Below are 15,398 nucleotides of genomic sequence, written 5' to 3' on the forward strand. Positions count from 1 at the left end.
ACCTTTTCAACTTTATCTTCACTTGTAGCTTTTTGTCAGTCGGTGGTTCAGTGGAACAGTTAGAATATTATTCTGACTGTTAGTATAACTACTAGTCGTGAGAGCTGCAGAGATTCAGTAAAAAGATGTAAATTGGAGTGGAACAGCCTGGTACTGTAGGTCATACTCTGCCACGACTCAAGAAAACTTTTAATGAATGTCACTGGAAGAGAAAAGGTATGGGAAGGGGCTTTTTCTGCCTAATAATAATACTGCAAAGCACATTGTGCTGTGAAGGTCTGTGCTGTACAACAGTATTCAAACATGTAAAAGATGTAGCCACTGAATGAGGGGAATTGAGAAGAGGGTGTAATGGTGCCTTTTCTTCTGTGCAGTGAGGGGACAGCCCGGGGAAGTGAACACAGCCCCACTGACCCGGTTGAATCAAAAGAGGATGGTAGGAGTGGAGACCACAAAAAAAAAAGAAAGAGAGAAAGCAAGAGATTTGAAGTGTCTCATTTATACAGCATTGCAATTTGAGTCGATGGATCGTTTCAGTAGCCGTGAGGGGCTCTTTTGCTCAATGCAATCTATACCCACAATATAACAATCAAATGCGGTGCCAATAGGAGTGATCCTGCCCCAGCAGTGAGTTCTCTGTGACTGGTGGTGTATTTGACTGAGTGCCAGCTTTAGTTTTTATACCTCATTAATTCACAGGAGCGATTGACTGAGGAAACCGCGCTCTCTCGATCATAAATCAACCCACACTCCTGCATGCGCACACAAATACACACGTGCATACACGATCGTACACACAACAGCAAAACATGAACACACCAGGGGGCAAATCTCAGGGCTTAGGTAATGATTTAATCAGTCACTGACAGAAAATACAGTGATATTGTGATTACTAATTTCCAAATGACCCCTGTGTGAGTAACTCTGCATGTGTGCGACTTATAATTTTTATGCTATGGTAAAGTAAAGGCCCCTGGCATTCCCTATCCATGGATTAGTTTGCTTTTTTATGTTCTTTGCTGGGTTTTTTTCAGATCCCTGCTTTTATATTTTGTGTTTGTGTCTGTGAAAGTTTTAGCATTTTCCAGCTAAAATGTGTGAGTTGTTTTAATGGATATGAACTGAACAGAAGATGGAGGGCAACACTGGAGTGGGCTGATTTTGTATGATCTGCCGATTATCACTATTGAAAGACTGTTGCAGCACATTTGAGTATATCTAAATTAAACTCTGGGATAAGAACAGAGCAATTGTGTTTGTGTGTGTGTGTGTGTGTGTGTGTGTGCGTGTGTGTGTGTGTGTGTGAGTGAGTGAGCGAGAGAGAGGAAGAGGTAGAGATAGAGAGGTTTGATGCTGTAACAGCTGCTAATTATTGCTGCTCTATATTTCACACAGTCTGTTTTATCTCCTGTCCTGTGCAGAGAGATAGGGATTCTCTGTGTCTATTTCTCGCAAACTCACACATGTACTCACACACTCACAAGCTCAGGGGGTCACAAGGAGGAGAAAGAGGAATTGTGCTCTAATTACTAAATCTCTGCAGGGCACGACTTATATTTCTAGTCAACACCTCAGGACTGGAAGTCTAAATTTTGAGTCTTGTTTTTGTGTCTGTATTTTTGTCACCCCTTGCTGTAGCCTCCCTGCATGCTAGGCTGTGTTCACTGATATCACGGAGGGCAAATCAATCCAATCTCTCAAAGCACTCTGGGTAGTCAAAGTCCATAGACCATCTGGATGCCGCTCTGTTCTCTTCTGTGCTCTGCTCCCTGAGTGCCGGCCGCTGCAGTGATCAACTGTTTGGCAAGCAGCTTTAATACATCTGCGCCTTCACCAATCACAAGGCCTGGATGCATAGCAACAGTTACTAACCATCATAACCCTTGGCAAGACATGCAAGAAAGGCACTCATCGATGTTTCATGAATGATGCAAAAAGGTTGTTTTTTTTAACTTGAGATACATGATACTTCAAAAACAATATGCACAAAACTGTCTGGTGTAGATTAAGTGTCTGTTGTTCTGAAACTGAGAGGATATTTTTTTTGGCTTTGGGCTTTGGTCATCTCCAATGCAATGAACTAAAGGTCAAACTGGACATTATAATGAAATGTGTTTAAAGAAATGTGCCTGTTTTGACAAAATGATTTATCTGTTTGGCGATAAAAGGGAGTAATAGCATACTATTAAAATAGTGTGGTAGTTTGTAAAGGGCAGTGTGTAACTCTTTATGACTGACAATAAAAACACCTTCGAACTTATTCCTCAATATTTTAGAGATGCTGAGCATAAAAAAACTTTTAAAGATCAATTTGCACATCTTGATATTAAATAAATTGCTATTCTATTTTCTTTGTAGAAAATGTCACCATTCCTTTAGATCTTTTGTGGCTTCCAACCTGGGTATTGGGACTTCCACAAGGGATCGCCGGATGATTACTGGGGCAGGAAATAAGATAATTAAAATTCTGCTGCACAAAATTATGTTTATTGAATAAACTTTCCTCTAGTCTTTGCTTTTTCCTGAAATACTGCAGTTTTAACTCTTAAAACCTCAACAATTCTTCAAATAAAACATTCTGATAAGGGACAATCACCCTCTGATTGAGCTACTCACAACTTTTTGACATGCACACTGTGACAGGTAGACATTGCTTCATATTAAGGGTTCACAAGCACAGTACACAAGTACAAGTAGGGACCTCACTGCTCTATGATATTTTACAAGATTCCTATGAAATCTGGGCTGCACTTTGAGAAGTGGTAAACCACACTGTATTAATTCTTTATGTGGAATTTGTTGCAACATGTTGCACGATCAACATGAATCAGACAGAATAATAAAAAGCATTTATTTTCACCCGAGTTTTAATGTAACAGATCAGATTCATTCATCGCTGTCTCAACAACAACTGATTTGTTATAAATACTGTGTGGGGAAAAAAAGATCTCTTGTCACACATAAATATTTGTATAACTGATGCTGTAGGATGTGAAATAAGCATTGTACAATGGGTCATGGTTAAATTCACCTTTTATTTTTATTGTTTTCCATGATTCTAATGTTATCACTCACTGTCAGAATATTTACACTATAGAGACAAAACAGGTCTTTACATGTGTCAGATATGGAAATTAGTTGTTGTCCTTCCCTACTGTGTATGTGTGTGTGTCCAGAATTACCTCTATCTATACAGTATACACCAAGGTTAAAATGGCTTTGCTATGCCCCCCGGTCCCTGGAACATTATTTATGTTTGTTGAAAGTCACACTTTAACTCAGATAACCTGTATGAAATGGAGATAAGGGAATAGTATTATCGCTTTCTCTTGCCCCTCTGTCCCTGGCATGAAGGATACTTCAAAAGGCAGCTGGTCTGTCTGTGGTTCAGAAGGAAAGAGAGAGGATGACACAAGCCCATGCTTGTCTTTGAATAGCAGGTGTGTCTTTTTCTTTATTCTGGGCCTGAATGAGGAATGATAGAAAAAGCAAAAGGATCAAAGTCAGTTCTCTCACTGTCTGCTGCACACAGCAGAGGCTAAATGGAGAAATAAAATTTCATTTGAAAACAGTCAATAGTCGGACTGTGTGTGTGTATGCATGCGTGTGAGTGTGTGAGGGCATATGTGAATAAGAGATGGAGCTGAAGCTTGTAAAAGCACTGATACATCCCCATTTCAAATAGCAGGCTTTTGTCCAAACCAAAAAAATCCTCTCTCTCTCTCTAGTCTGTGTTGCCAAGGAAGATTAATAAACATGGCAGCCACTCTGTGAAAATCATAACGCCTTCTGTTGAAACCTCACTGGCCATGCTCTGTCCATGAAAGGCTGTGGGTTCAACGGTTGTAGGGCTACTGGGGAGAGAGGAGCGAGAGGGGTCGCGTGGAAAGCAGGGGACGGAGGGAGGAGAGGGATGGGATGATGGGACAGCAGGATGGAGGGAAACAGAGAGGAGATGGAGAAGGGAGAGAGGTGAAGGTGATGAGGTAGGGACGGGTGAAGAGGGGGCAGTGGGTGAGGGAGCCGAGCTGGGTGTGGGTGGACGGCAGGAGAGGGAGGTGAGGTGGAAGAGGATGAGGAGGAGGAGGAGGGGGGCATGGAGAGGGCTGTGTGTTGTAAAATGATATGATGGAGGCTAGAGAGAGGGGGAGATAGCGGTAGAGGGGGGAGGTTGCGGACACCCAAAGCCACAGGATGAGTATAGTTCTCTTGTGGGCTCACGTGTGGAAGTGGGAGACTGACTTGAAGGCTGTGCTGCGCTTGTGTTTGCATCGTGTCTGTGTGAAGTGACTGGGTTTGAGGCTGTGGAGGGTTGTGCAAGGGTGTAGGTGTGTATTGCTCTTCTGAAGTCCCACAGTTCTCTATCTGTGCGGCATGTGTGTAGTTTGTCTCTATGTGCGAATCCGCTCTCTCTTGCGTCTGTTCCAGGACTTTCTGCATGTGTTCTCTCGCCTGCTCTTGCAGGAAGCGATATTTGTCCATCTCCTCTGCAGTAAAGCTGATTGGCGGAGCTGTCTCTCCACCTGTCTGTTTGTCATCAGTCCTAATCTCCGACAGGCAGAGATTTGGTGTGCTGCTGGGGTTTGACTCAACCATGTCCAGAGGACATTTATGACTGTTGACGACTGCTCTGGTATCCACTCTAGCCTCCCCCTCTTCCTCTCCCTCCTTCTCCTGACTCTTCTCCAGCAGTCCCTTTTTCCTCCTAGCCTTTCTCTGGATTGCAGGTAGTTTCCCTATAAGAGGGAGAAGCAACGTCCTGGCTGGTTTCTGTGGCGCAGAATCACTGGGGGATTGTCTTGGAGGGGATGTGCCTGAGCTGCATGTGGTGACAGGGGCAGAGGGACCATGGCCAAGGTCAGGCTGTGAATTGAGCTCCTTAAGTTGTGAAGGACTGCTGTCACCATGGTGTGTGTTGAGACCTGGGACTGTGGGAACAAATGAGGATCTGTGGGGCGAGGAATGAACGAAGGAGCTTGAAGTAAGGACAGATGAAGTGGATGTGGGGCTGCTCTGCTTCTTTGTCTCCTGAGGGGCCTCAGGTGAGAGTCCCGGAGCTCCTGAGGACATCCTGCAGGAGCTAACTGTCAACCCATCCACTGTGATTCCTGAGCAGGTGCTGCTCCTGCTCCACTCCCAGCTCAACTCGGACATGCTGGTGCTGCTGTGGGGGCTGCAGGGGCTGCAGGAGCGTGGACTGTGGCAACTGCTTGCCTGTGTGTTGTACACACTCTGTGGGCTGTAGATCTGCCTGCTTGTCCACCACTCCGGACTTGATAAGTGTCTAGAACTTGAGCGTCTGGTGCCTGAACACCTCCACACACCACCTGGGCTGTCTCTGCTGTCAACCCCTGTCCTAGAGCCTGACGTGGACCTGTATGTCCCCCTGTCTTCCCAGCTGTCGCTGCTACCCCACGTCCATCTGTCCCAGCTGCATCTGTCCCAGTCTATGTCTTCTGTGCTTACATTTCTGCTTCTCCTGCCCCTGCTGCTAGGACTGGGGCTGAACCTACTCACTCGATCCCATTCTACTGCTCTGTTTCTCGATCTCCATTCAGCTCTTGGCCTGCCCTCCTCACTAGCTCCAGGACAGCTCCCTCTCATCCAGTCCCACTGTTCTGTATCTGAAATCAAAACTCTGTCCCTGCAACCTGTTCGCCCTCCCATTTTCCTCCCCCTATCTGTCTCCTCCCAGACCTCACAACGCCCCGAACTCTTCCTGTTACTATGAATGAATTTCCTGTCCCTGTGGAGGAGTTTTCTCTTTCTCGCCGGGCTGCTACCACAGCTGTTGTCAGGGTAACTGCAGTCAATGAAACTCCTGGGGTTGCTATGGTGACCCCTTTCCCAAAACAGCTTTGAGTTACATCCTGGTGAGAAGGAATGTATGGTGAAGTGAGACCGCCAGGGAAAAGTCACCGCACCTCTGTCTCGCTTTCCCTCCCCCTCTGTGTCTCTGTCTGCTGTGTGTCTGGTGAGCTGGGAGTAGGCACTGCAGTGCTCTGCCTGCTCTCTGTCTGGCTGTGACTGGGATTCAGAGCTGTGGCTCCTGTGAGGCCTCCTCTTCCTGACAGAGACAGATACTGGCTCAGCCTCACATCTCCCCAGGAGACAGCTGCTCCCTGCTCTCTGCACCCTCCTCCTCTTCATCTCCCCGGTCTCCCTTTGCCTCCTTTTCTTCCCGCGGCTCCCTCCAGCTTCTCCTCTTCTATCTCTGCCAGTGGAGACTGTAGAGACAACACTCCTCACTTTGCACCTTGCTGATTGGCGCTTGTTTGAAGCTTTTTCCTTCTCGCCCCTCTTCCTCTTTCCCAGCTTGTGTTTCTTTGTGCTGGCTTTCCTCTCTTTGCGTGACACTTCAGAGACACCCACGTACGGCTGCGGAGCACTGGCACACTCGCACATTGTCTCACTCCCACACTTACACCTGGACGGGCTGATGCATATCCTCTGTGTGCCATGCTGGGTGACAGACTCTAATTTACAGCTCAGGTCTGTGATGGCTCTCTCCCTGATCCTTCTTGCACCCCCTAATCTGCCTCCCGGAGGATTCTGGGAGTTTGTGTCAGAGCTGTCACTATGAGCAGGGTCAAATGGATGGGAGGCTGCCCTCACACAATTCTCCATACTTAGCATGCAACGTCCTTTTTCTGATGATGAAAGGTTTTTGTTCTTTAGGAACAGGTGTGCTTCTGTCTCCACATCGATATGTGGCTCTGCCTTGACATTCTCACCAGCTTTTTTCTGTCTGTGTGCTCTCAGCTCATGTCTTGTCTGTCTTTGTAAACAGGAGTTGGTGTCTGGTGTAAGAATAGCTGGCACACATGATTCGTCTGAGGGAGCGCATAATGGATTTTGTTGTAACTCCTGTTGATCATCTGTGCGTTGTTCTGGGTCTTGGGGGCAGAGTGGGCTGCAGCTGTAGGAGATGTATGGTTGAGACTTGGTGAACTTAAGCAAACTGACAGGCCATCTCAGACAGGTAGAGCCATCTTTTCCAACCACACACATATACGGATTGTCCTTGTTCCCTTGTTCTGCTTCTTGCTTTCTCTCTTTCTCACTGTCTGTGTGTTCACTGTCTATGTGTGCTCCTGTCACTGCTGTGCCCCTTATGTTCACCTGGTTCTGTGATGGCAAGAATAGTGAATCATGGCTCTGATTATCAGGTGCTGCAGTGGAGTGCACACTGTGCCTTTTTTCAATTTCCTCCTCTTCTCTCACAGCCTCTCTGGGGATTGTCAGCATGTCGCCTGGTCCAGCACTGTCAGATCTGGACTTCGGCTCTGCACTCTCACCACGTTTCCTCTCCTCTGCTGCCCCAATTTCCCTGTCTATATCTTCCATTATTCCCTTTATCCTTTCTTTCATTTGTTCCCTCTTCTCTCTCTCCTCTTCCTCTTGGTCCGAGAAGACAGAGGCGGAAGGCTCCAGCCTGGGCCCCCTCCGTGAGAAGCAGAAGGACACCCCGAGCCTGCCTCCCACTCTCCCCCGTCCAGGGAGTGGCAGCTGGGAATACAAGCCCAGGCGAGACTCGGGGTTCACTGCTGGAGGGTCTGTATTGGATGCCGGATGTGTGATTAGCGGGGACTCTGCAAGAGTGGCCAGTGGTATTTGGGGAGGAGATTGGCAAGGATTTTCTGTCTGGTGGCGGAGAGGAGCTGTCCTTGGTTGTGTAGCAGGGGGCCTCAGGGTGTGGTTGAAGGGTTCAGGTTTGTCCTCAGGACTGTGGTCTCTTTGGTCCATGTTTCTGTCTTGCTGCTGACTCACAACCCGGACTGTACTTCTTAGCCCATAAGACCTTCCTGGGACTCTGCATCTGGAGGTGATAGAACAAATACACTTGACTTTAGCTGATGTTACTTTACTTCACTTTAGCTTGGCTCAGTTTACTTCAATTGAATTCAGCCTTTAACTGATATATGGATTTAAAAGCACAGCTAATGGCATTGTAAAAGCATCTATAGACATCTAGACAAGTATGTCGAGTTAAGTACTGTACGTACAGGTATGTCATTATACAGGGATATGGCTATTGTCACTTTTAAGATCAATACTGTGATAAAGAAAGAAAGAAAGGAAGACAGAAAGAAAGAAAGAAAGAAAGAAAGCAGATGCATGTTATTGGTAGTCATAGTAATGCTGTTCACATATCATCCCCTGAAAACACATTTAATTGCACAGGGAATAGGTGCAATCAAGTTGATTATTATGTGATGCATTGTTTTTATATCAGTTGTTTTGATTGCTTTAGGTGTGCAAACCCGGAGGCAACATTCATCTTTCTGCTTTTTTTCCATTTTATTTACTCCCTTTAAAAAATAACTTTTATTCTACTATTCATTCTTACTCTAAAACTCCATCTCGTCCTCCTACAAATCATCTACTCTCAAAGTGTCAGCAAGAATGTGTCTTCATGTTATATTTACTTCACCTGTGGCCTATCTAGGCCAACTGAGTGCTCTCACATCTGTGGATGCATCCATCAAATCTAAGAAACGTTGACTGGATGTGATGCATTCTAATCCCCCTGGACTCCTGCCCATAGTCTCATTACATACACACACTACCACGGACACACACAAATGCACACTCCTCCCACTCACCGCTGAGTTTCCTGTTGCAGCTGTGCTAGCTGGTGCAGCCGTCTGATAGCCTTCTCCTGTTTGCGCTGGTCCTTCCATGATTTTGAGGCCACGTTGCGTGCAAACTCCCTGTGCTTGAGTTCCTTCAGCCTCTGCAGGACATAAAAATTAAGCAGGATATATGGAGGGCCAGAAAGAGTAGGTGGATGGCAGGGGGATAGTGAGTGAGTAGGGAGGCATAAGAGTGGGACCAAAAGGAGAGAAGAGAGAGAGCGAGAGATTAGTTTTAGGAAGCTCTCTGCTGGCAGCTGTCTTTCAAACCATACGCATCAGTCAACAGCATTTGCAGATGTTCTTCTCCAAAGCTCATGTCCAATTAACTCCATTCAGCCTGGCAGAAAGAGTCTCACGCAGCTTGAGAGCAAACATAACCCAACTGGTGAATAGTAGATTACAGACGCTGTTGAGATGAGTGACGTGAGTGATTTAATGATGATGATGCTCTTTCTAAATCTGTTGGACTGACATTTCACTCTTTGCTATGCCCTCTTCAATCAAGTGGCATGCCACTGAAATTCCTGAAATGATCAACCCTTCGTCAGTCATCACAGCTTCTGATCCAATGGCATCTGCTTTTGGGGGCGAGCGTACCAAAGGCGTTGCTTTGTTGATTGAAATTACACATCACCAAACACAAAGGCATAGCTACTGATCACTGGCAGTATAAACCACGAGAGACATCTTAAAGGATACAGATTTCAGTTGGAAAATGCTGCACCATTTTATGTGCTGAGTGTAAGCGTGTTTGTGCATGTGAGCATTTCAGACACACGTGCAAGAAACAGAAGGAATAAGGAACTATGGTGTAGTAAGAAAGACTGATTTCATTTTGAGCAAACTGGTGGGTCTTCACCTGCATCGCAGTGCAGGAAAAAAAAAACAATTAGCTCTGTTTTTATATGTGTGTGTGTGTGTGTGTGTGTGTGTGTGTGTGTGTGTGTGTGTGTGTGTGTGTATGTGTGTGTGTGTATTTGTGTGAAACTATGTGTCTGAAGCCATAGGTGTGCCAGTCCTCTCAGGGAAACAATGATTCATGCCTTTCTCCCCAGTTTCCTTTTCTGACACACTTTAATCCCTCCTTTATCCATGCTTGGCAGGTGTGTGTGTGTGTGTGCATGTGCATGTTGGTGGGTTTCTTTTTGTCTGCGTATGTGTGTCTAAAGGCTAAGGAGGGACTCAAGAGTTAGGGAATAGCTTCAGTATCATGCACCACCATCCTTTCCCATCTCCTGTCTTATTCTTTCTTGCTTCCCTTTATACTTCCATATAGCCACCTCAGTGTGCAATCCAGCCATGGCTTATAAATTCAGGATTTGTTGTTTATTTTATATATTTGTGAATTTATCCTGTGGCATAAATTGCAACAGGATTACACCACTCTCACTTTTAGATTATGTTACACTATTATCCACCCATACAGTATGTATCTCACACGCACATGCACACATGCACACATCAGATTAGCCTCTCAGACATCAGATTTATTTATACACTCACTCTCTTTCACACCCAGATCTTATGCAGGAGATGACAGTCGTCAGGTTAATCTCTGCTGAGTCTTACACAAGTGGGTGTCTTTCTACATTATCACTCGATGCTTAACATCCCACTGTCAGCTCACTGAAGACAGCATTAAGTATGTGCCAACGAAGCAGCACTTTTGGGTCTGTATCCCTTAAACATACGTGTCTTGCAGTATAGGAGCCTGTGCATTGTATATGTGTGTGTGTGTGTGTGTGTGTGATCGTACAGTGTGTGTGTTTTAGTGTGCGGTGAGGAGCTTTAAGGGCTTTGATGCCAGATTCATTCTATGGGAAATATTAATCATGTTCAAGCAGAGAGCATACATAATGAACTACTGCGGACAGAGCCAGGATAGAGGAGGAAGAAGGGAGGAAGAAAAGATCAGAGTCGTTGTACTGTAGCCGTCCATGGCAATGACTGAGAGAGAGAGCAGTTTATAATAGATGGAATATATGAAAATGAATACTTGCTCCTTTCTCTCGCATTTGCACTCTGCCAGGTCATTGTTCTCTGTTAAAAACAAGTCCCACTGCAGGCAAACCTGTAGCTACTGCATATTTAGTGCCAAACAAAATATTGCATGCAGAGCTGTTTTGACCGAGCACACGGGGCAGAGGTATTTCCGTTTCCCACTTTACTTTTGTCTGTAAAGATGATGTCATGCCCCCAACAGCAGGAAGTGATATTACTCCTGCTCTCCAACATGCCTATCTAGCTGTGTGCTGTGAAGCTCAATCCGTCTGTCAAAGCCTCGATCAATATTCCTTTAGATATGTTAAGGAGAGCTCAGGCTGAGGCAACTATGGATGAGTCAGAGTTGATTCATATCCACTAGGGCCTTGGAATGAGGCATGATGTATTCTTAGGTAGCATGTCAGAGGCCATGCTAATGGGCTGATTGCTAGTTTATTTAAAAGGAAGTGTAATTCTGTTGTAATGAGCAATTTCTGTAATCAGCAGTAAATGCTGATAAAGCGCTGCATTCAGACATGTTTATCCCTGAATCGATGACAAGGAAAGGAGACAGAGCAAACGCAATCAGTTTCCATTCTCCAAAGCCAATACTCCTGCAGGGAAGCTGTCTTCAGCTAGAATTTCATCTGTTGTCTGCTCGGTAGGCAGAGTGTGCATGCATGCCTGTATGTGTGTGTGTGTGTTCCCACAGTGCCAGTGGCTACTGTCAGCTCGGTGCCTCATGCAGCTTGTTTCATGTGCCTGCCGCTGGCTAAAACAAAGCATTAACATTGGCCTGCAGTTGCTTCAATTCATTTTCAAAGAACAATGACAGCGAAGGAACGGTGTTATTTAATGTTTATTTCATGTTGCACAGTGTGGGCGTTCAGAAGTGGGAAGCGACTTGGCTTGGTTGAGAGATTGCCTGTGTTTAAGGACGAGTGTGTAAATGGGTAAGTGCATGTCTGTATGTTTTTTTATGTGAGTGTATGTCTTGGCATGACAACAGATAGCTGTAGGATCAGCAGAACCTTCAGCCCGCTAGTCCAGAGTGGAGGTTGTGTATGAAAATGGAAATGAAAGCAGAATGCAGGAGAGAACCTGCTGCCGGGCCTTTTCCTAATGGTCCATTGGCCCCATCTTGTCCAAACCGGAATAATAGAATCATACTTGAGCTATGAGTAATAGCTCCATGTTTTATTTGGTACAGAATATTTATTTTTCTTTTGGAGGAAGTACAAATTGAAGAACAAAGTGAATTTTTAGTAGCATCTTCTGGTACCAGATACATACAAATCAAGTTCTCTAAATTTTACATTAGGGGGAAATAAAAGAATCTTACAATATTATAAATTTGGGATTGGAGATTAAGTCATACTGTGCAGATTATGATTTACTTTTACTCATTTCTATTTGCATCATGGTTGCTTTGGTTTTTTATTTGGTGCAGAGACAGTAAGACAATGTTATTTAACAGCTTAAAAACATACTAAGCATTATTATATCACCTGGATACTTCATGACTTTCCCTGATTTTATAAGAAGTGCTCATAAACTTTATGCAGAACTGATTACATGTTTTAGAAATCCACTACAGAAAATGACACATTGCTTCTGTCTGGGGTCTCGGAGACCTCAGCTTTAAAACAAAGTGAAATGCTAATGCAATGGGGTTTTCACTCTTTATCTGTGATTGGTATTGACAGTACTTTTTACATACCACTGTCGCTCCAAAATCCCAATAGCTCTATTTGGCTTTCCATCAATGGAGTTTTCCAACAACATGTTCATTAGAAGTCTAAATTAGTTAGACCACTATGGAGTCTATTTGATAACATAAATACAACATAAGTAATTTCTCAGTGTAACAGTGTAACATACTGTGCATGAGTTTGTGACTGACTTTGAAACAAACAAAAGTAATGTATATTTGTTGCATAGCTCATATAACATATAAACATGATATATTTCCTTATATGGTGTAATAACATTGCTTTATGGTCATGTCTGTAGTTTATCACCTTCATCAATTGTTCAAACTCAGTTTATGGCAATATGGCAAATACTTCCCTATTGGGATTTTAAGGTCAGATGGTGAGAAAAAGGATATTTAAAATAAAAAAAGTTGATCTTATCTCAAGTTATTAGCCTGTTGAAATAGAAAGCTTGAGTACAAATGCATTGCTACATACTGTATGTGTGTGTTTGTATCTGTCTTGAGGTGTTCCACCTCTGTGTGTATGCTTGTAAGAGATGATGTGGTTGTCACACTCCTACTGGTACCTGCTGTGAAACTCTACCCAATGGGCAGGTTGACATGAAAATGTAAAGTAGCTTTCCATCAACACATATAACGTTAACACAACCAAATTCCATGACAAGAGATCATAAAAAATGCCTGCTTGCGTGTCTACTTGTGTGCTGCTACATGGCGTGTGTGTAGTGCAGGTGCGTCTCGTGTACCTGCTTGTGTGCATGGTCGTAGGAGTTGATGTGATTGTCAAACTCCTGGTGTCTGAGGTACTGCTTGTCACACAGCTCACAGTAGAAAAGAGCCTTCAGATCCTCCACTGAGCAGCCCAAAGCCCTCTCTGCACGCTCCTGGAGAAAAAGAGAGACGGAGAGAACGAGTGAGAGCGTTGGAGGGATTGAAGGAGAGAAATGAGGGGCTCAAGATAGAGGCATAAACAGACAGAGACATAAAGGGCTAGAGGGGAAGAGATAGAGAGGAAGGGGAGTGGGGGAGGAGGGTCGAAAGAATGGCAGATTGTTAGCCATTTAGAGCAAATCTGCATCCCAGAGACATCAGCAGTAATAGCCTCTACATGTGCTCTGCATAAAACTGTTAAATGGCTTCCCATTAAAGAACTCTGACTTTGCCGCTGCTGCGGCTGGAGGTTGGACAAAAGCACTGAAGCCCTGTGCTCATGGCAACTTGAACCTGGGGAAACACAGTGACTATAATAGAAACCTGCGTATGTACTGTAATGGCAAATTGTCTGACTGCAGAGGAAGTGGCAATTGAGGCCGACAGACAAAAAAAAAAGATCATCTAAAATACACAACTTAGACTTTCGTGCACCAGAAAAATTGTGAAGAAGTTTCTGACAAATACACACACACATACACACACACACACACACACATACAGCGTGTAAATAGCACATGGACGGACAGATATACATGCACTGAGCAAATGGCACATGGACCTCAGGGGATAAATCGCTTGTCTGCATGCTCACATCAGCCAGAGGGCTTTTTTTTCCTTGGTCCGAGGACATGTAGTGCTGTGTACAATACATGTGCGTGCTTGCCTGTGTGCATGTGTGTGTGTTTATGCGCACATGTGTGTGTGTTCAGGGGTGTGTGTGCATTCATGCCATGCTCTGCTTCAGAATGTAATTTCCCTCAGGCTAGGGGCTGCCAATAAACACTATTGAATTCTGTTCTACACTGACATGATGGGAATTTAATTTGAGGTTGTCACTTCTTTCTCTCTTTCTCTCCTTCTCTGCTTCTTTCCTTCCCTCAGTTCATCTCCCGCTTCTCTTTCTCCTTCTCTTGCCTGCTTTCATGCTGTCCCAGCCTTTTTTTTTTTCCTTGTCCAACTCACTCTTTTTCTCCTTTCCTTTATCTCGCTCTTTATCCTCCTCCTATTTGCCTTTTTCTCTCTTTCTGACTTGCTACTTTTCTGTTTGGTGAGCCCTGGGTCATGCAGTGACAGAGTCTATTGGCCCCAATTTGCTTCAGTAATATGACTGCACATAGGAACACAGGTAAGAGGAAATGAGAGGAAGGATAGGAATGCAGGCAAGAGGAGAAGTGACCCCTGCCTGCCCTGGCACACACACATACACACACACATCGCAGACACACAAACGCACACACATACACATACACAAACACCTCAAAATTATTATTACCACTGAGTCTAACAATCCCTGATGTACATGCATCAGTTTTCACATACATAAATGCTATATGCAGGCATCTTACTGCTTCACACACACTTACACACATATACAGGGGGGAAAAAAACTGTCCTTCCTCTGGCATGTTCCATCTGCAGGTAGATGGCCTGCAGTCAACATGGGTGAAGAGGAGGCAAGGCCATAGAAAGGTAAGTAATATACATTGATCCTGTGTCAGTGTGTGTGTGTGTATTCCATGGTATTGATCTGCCTTGCAGGCTTAAGTCACAACCAGGAAATGATCCAATCACCCAGAGCGGCCTTTCCCTGAGTGCTGTCGGCGTGATGAGATTGAGATAATTAATGCTGTGTATTTGTCAACCTTTGGGCTCATGCAAGAATACACAGGAGTTGTGTAAGTGCATGCCTTCATACGTGTACTCATTATGTGTGTATACATGTAATATATTTTTTGTGTGTGTGCCCCCCAACACTTTCTTCTCACCTCTGCGTTCTGTCAGAGTAATTATTCTCAACAGTGACAATATATACGGAAAAGAGAGATGTATGTGCATGAAGGTGAATGCATCAAAGCAGAAATGTGTGCTTCGCTCTGTGTGTGTGTGTGTGTGTGTGTGTGTGTGTGTGTGTGTGTGTGTGTGTGTGTGTGCGCTTGAGTATGTGAACTCACAAGCCATTTGTTTATGTCAGAGGCATCCTGACACGCGATTCCCCATTTCCCCGCTGAATACTAAAATCAAACACGAGAGCTTTCATTTGCTTTAAATCTACACCTTATATGATTTTCTACTTTACCCTTATGCACCAACATGCATATACACACTTACATAAATACATCTACACA

General features: G+C 44.5%; 1 protein-coding gene across 1 annotated transcript; it reads right to left on the reverse strand.

Annotated features, from left to right (window-relative positions):
* Positions 1-2,849: 2,849 nt before the first annotated feature.
* On the reverse strand, positions 2,850-13,309 carry LOC122987978 (G patch domain-containing protein 8-like). The gene is made up of 3 exons (XM_044360037.1): positions 13,086-13,309; positions 8,607-8,737; positions 2,850-7,819 (listed from the first exon to the last, which is right to left on the reverse strand). The coding sequence occupies exon 3, from the start codon at positions 7,744-7,746 to the stop codon at positions 3,778-3,780; it is 3,969 nt and encodes a 1,322-aa protein (XP_044215972.1). The 5' UTR covers positions 7,747-7,819; positions 8,607-8,737; positions 13,086-13,309; the 3' UTR covers positions 2,850-3,777.
* Positions 13,310-15,398: the final 2,089 nt, after the last annotated feature.

Source organism: Thunnus albacares, chromosome 8 (genome assembly GCF_914725855.1).
Source record: "Thunnus albacares chromosome 8, fThuAlb1.1, whole genome shotgun sequence".
Taxonomy (NCBI): Eukaryota; Metazoa; Chordata; class Actinopteri; order Scombriformes; family Scombridae; genus Thunnus; species Thunnus albacares.

Bases quoted from the DNA above. Each gene is read 5' to 3' on its own strand.
- LOC122987978 (XM_044360037.1), bottom strand. From the start codon at position 7,746: ATGGACCAAAGAGACCACAGTCCTGAGGACAAACCTGAACCCTTCAAC.